We start from the raw sequence: 3,428 nt of genomic DNA on the forward strand, positions 1-3,428 counted from the left end.
GTAGATAGCGATCAGTTGGCCGACGCGTTTTGAATGCATTCTGCATCCATTATCAAGGCTGAATGTTGTGTAAATTGTGATTACTGTTGGTGGATATTTATAGGTATGGGTAAGCAGGTGGTGGTATCTAGCTCGTGGAAGGCGTTAATTGGTGGAGTATTGTATTGTGGCTTGGGGGTTTCTCGCCAAGAAGTAGCAGTGTGTGTGCTGTTCCTGTCGATTGTTTGTTGATTATGGGAGTTTGCTGTAGGATTTTTATTGCTTCGTGTATTTAAAGAGTTGTGAAGTCGTTAAATCGGCGGTTTACTTTGGTGTTTTGTACTAGGTCCTGAGGTGTGAGTTTTTGGTTGTGGATGCGGGCACAGTGTTCTTTGATGGCTCCATTATGTAGGTGCATTGTTAGGCGTCTTGACAGGGTTGTGGTAGTCATTCCGATGTAGGAGGCATTTGCCAGGAGCTCGCATTCTCCTTTATTACACTTGTACTCGGAAATGGCGTTCACTTGCTGTAGATCTGTTGTCTTTTAGCAGGGCTGTTTTTCACGATAAGGTCCGACGTTGTGGTAGACTTGTAGTAGATGTTGAGTTGCAGTTTTGTGTTCTGTTTCTTTGGTGTAGTATTTTTGTAAACGATACCCCATACTGTAAACAATGTTATTACCATTGATCATGTACTGTAAACACTGCTATTACCGTTGACCATGTACTGCAAACACTGTTATTACCCTTGGATCCGTGTATGTGTGTCTGTTTGTGTTTTTGTGCATGTACCCCGAAAACTAATAGAACAAGGTACACATGAATTATATACAAGATAGAAAGTCAGCATGGGACAGTCCTCCCCAAATTTGGTCTGGCTCCAATTTCTGGATCACTTTGAATCATTTTTTATAATAGGGAAATAGGGTATTTCTGCTGTTTTGGGTACACATGAATTATATACAAGATGGAAAGTCAGCATGGGACAGTCCTCCCCAAATTTGGTCTGGGTCCAATTTCTGGATCACTTTGAATCATTTTTTATAATAGGGAAATAGGGCATTTTTGCTGTTTTGGGATAGTAATTGTAAAGCGTGACCAGAGTTTACCAAATTTCATGTGCACATTAAGGTTGAAACTCCACATCACACTACAAACAATTACCTGGATCGTTGATCATAGTGGATCTCAGAACGATTTTCTGAGTTTTCAAAGGCAAAATTTGAAATTATCCTATATAAATATATGCAATCTCGAAATGGAGCAGTGGGGCAAAGGTATGCAATCTCTTTGATTGCTCTTGTTTTAATAAAGTATAAAATAATAATGAAAGCTTTTAAACAATCAGGACTGTAATCATAGTGGAAGTTGTTTACAAACATCTTTTACTCTAGAAACTTATCATCAAGCTAAACTTTTATCACTTGGTGCTGAACTCAAATTCTTACTTATACAGTTGAAAAGAAGAGTAAAATAACCTTTTATTATGTATGTGGACCACTAGTCTATTATTTATCGAAGCTGAGATTATATCACACCTTGACAACAGATCACTTCTGTTTAAAATTATTATGATTTTCCTCCCAGGGAGTGCAAGTGCTGTATTATGCTCAGAAAATGAAAATCCGTACATAATTTAGTAAATAAAACTTTTATTGAATAAATTTCAAGTATGAAGTATTTCATCTTCTAATGTGTGTTACTTTTGGAACTACTAATAAGTTTTTATATTTCATTGTAAGATGAAGAAGGAAAGTTAGTATTTGTATTCTTGCAGTTAAATTCCTCTTTTAAAAGTTACATCAAATCTTTATGGTATAATAAATGTAAACTTTTACTCAAAGTTCATCATCTTTTGTTTGTTTTTGTAAATTTTGTTGGCAAATTCAGTTATTAGCTTGAACCTCTTATGATGCTTGTGAGTCTTGGAACTGTTTAAAAAGTTTACTTGTGAAGCATTGGATAAAAATCTGTTCTTTTAGCTTGTAATAGACAGATAACATTTTTATGTTGTTTGCAGTTATTTAATCAATATCAGAATTGAAGACATGTTTTAAAACAGCTTACTGAGCAGCTAATATGATTAAAAATTATTATTTGTTGGTTTTAATTGTGGATTAATATTTGTGTTTACTGAACTTAATTGTTTCTGTTTTGACATAATTAGAGGGTAATTTACTTCCTTAACTTTGGCTCCTCATCTTAATTATTGATCAATAATTACTGTCTGTTGATTAATATATGCCATTTAGTGGATTTAATTCTGACCTAATTTGTGAGTAATTTACTCTTTGCCCTTAACTTTGACTCCTCAGCTTTTCAATGGAGATTTTGTAGACCGAGGCTCGTTTTCTGTAGAATGTATCTTCACATTATTTAGTTTCAAACTTCTTTATCCAAACCATTTCTTCATGTCCAGAGGTAGGGAAATCCATAGACTTATTTTCATGTTACATAGTTGGAAACTTCTTTGTTCATTCTGTTGAAAGGTAAGAAATAAAGATGAACATGGTTCATTAATGGTCTTTGTTCTAGAAATAAAAGCTGATACCACTCGTTGCTAATGGCCACGAGACATTACCAGATGTTACTGAGGAGGTTATTGTGTGGGTTGTTGATTAGTACCAGAAGTTAACATTTTATTTATATTTTTGTTTTAGGAAATCATGAAAGTCAGACTATGAATCAAATGTATGGATTTGAAGGAGAAGTGAAGGCAAAATATCCTTTAATTTTATATGAAGTTTATATTTATTTACTTTTCTTTGTAACAATAAGTATTTAATTAATAATTTGTTCCTGTACACATACAAGTGAATGTCAGTTAAACAAAAACACTTTTAACACTTCTATATTTGGGCTTATTTTATAGTTAATATTTGTTTTATCAACATATGTTTAACATCATCAAATTTAGCTTTACATATATTGAATTTGATTAAATTCGGCTTTGTGCAGGTTTACCACAATCAAATCTAGTGTTACATATATTGAACTTGGAATTTGGCTTTATGCATGTTTTAACACAATCAAATCTTGCTTCATGTTTGCTTAACCATACCAATTCTAGCGTTGTTTAATCCCAATAAAATCAAGCTTAATGCTTGTTTACACACACAATCAGATTTACTTTTGTGTAAATATTTAATAAAAAAATTGGCTTTAAATGTGCTTATATATAATGAATATTGGTTAATGAAAGTAATTATTTTTAAGAAATAGGGAATGTTTTTCAAGTTCTATGTCATTTATAGTTTTTGTGATCACCAAGGAAAAGATAAAAAGTATGATAGTGTTAGAGATTTGAAAGAAAAATTTTTTAAAATATATTTTATGTATATTTCAGATTTAAGTTTTGTAAATATTAGGTTGTCAAGAAATTGATGTCGCTTTTTTTTAGCTGAAAAATTCTGAACAACTTGTATATCAAAACAAAACATTTATTAAATG

At 32.2% G+C, this 3,428-nt stretch overlaps 1 protein-coding gene across 1 annotated transcript in view; it reads left to right on the forward strand.

Annotated features, from left to right (window-relative positions):
• LOC106468350 (serine/threonine-protein phosphatase 5-like) overlaps positions 1 to 3,428 on the forward strand; it is a 56,921-nt gene that overhangs the window by 40,578 nt on the left and 12,915 nt on the right. The window contains exons 8-9 of the mRNA XM_022396682.1: positions 2,294 to 2,399; positions 2,639 to 2,699. Of these exons, the coding sequence (XP_022252390.1) occupies positions 2,294 to 2,399; positions 2,639 to 2,699 (167 nt within the window). The remainder of the gene's footprint in view (positions 1 to 2,293; positions 2,400 to 2,638; positions 2,700 to 3,428) is intronic.

Source organism: Limulus polyphemus, unplaced genomic scaffold (genome assembly GCF_000517525.1).
Source record: "Limulus polyphemus unplaced genomic scaffold, Limulus_polyphemus-2.1.2 Scaffold2975, whole genome shotgun sequence".
In the NCBI taxonomy this organism is placed as follows: Eukaryota; Metazoa; Arthropoda; class Merostomata; order Xiphosura; family Limulidae; genus Limulus; species Limulus polyphemus.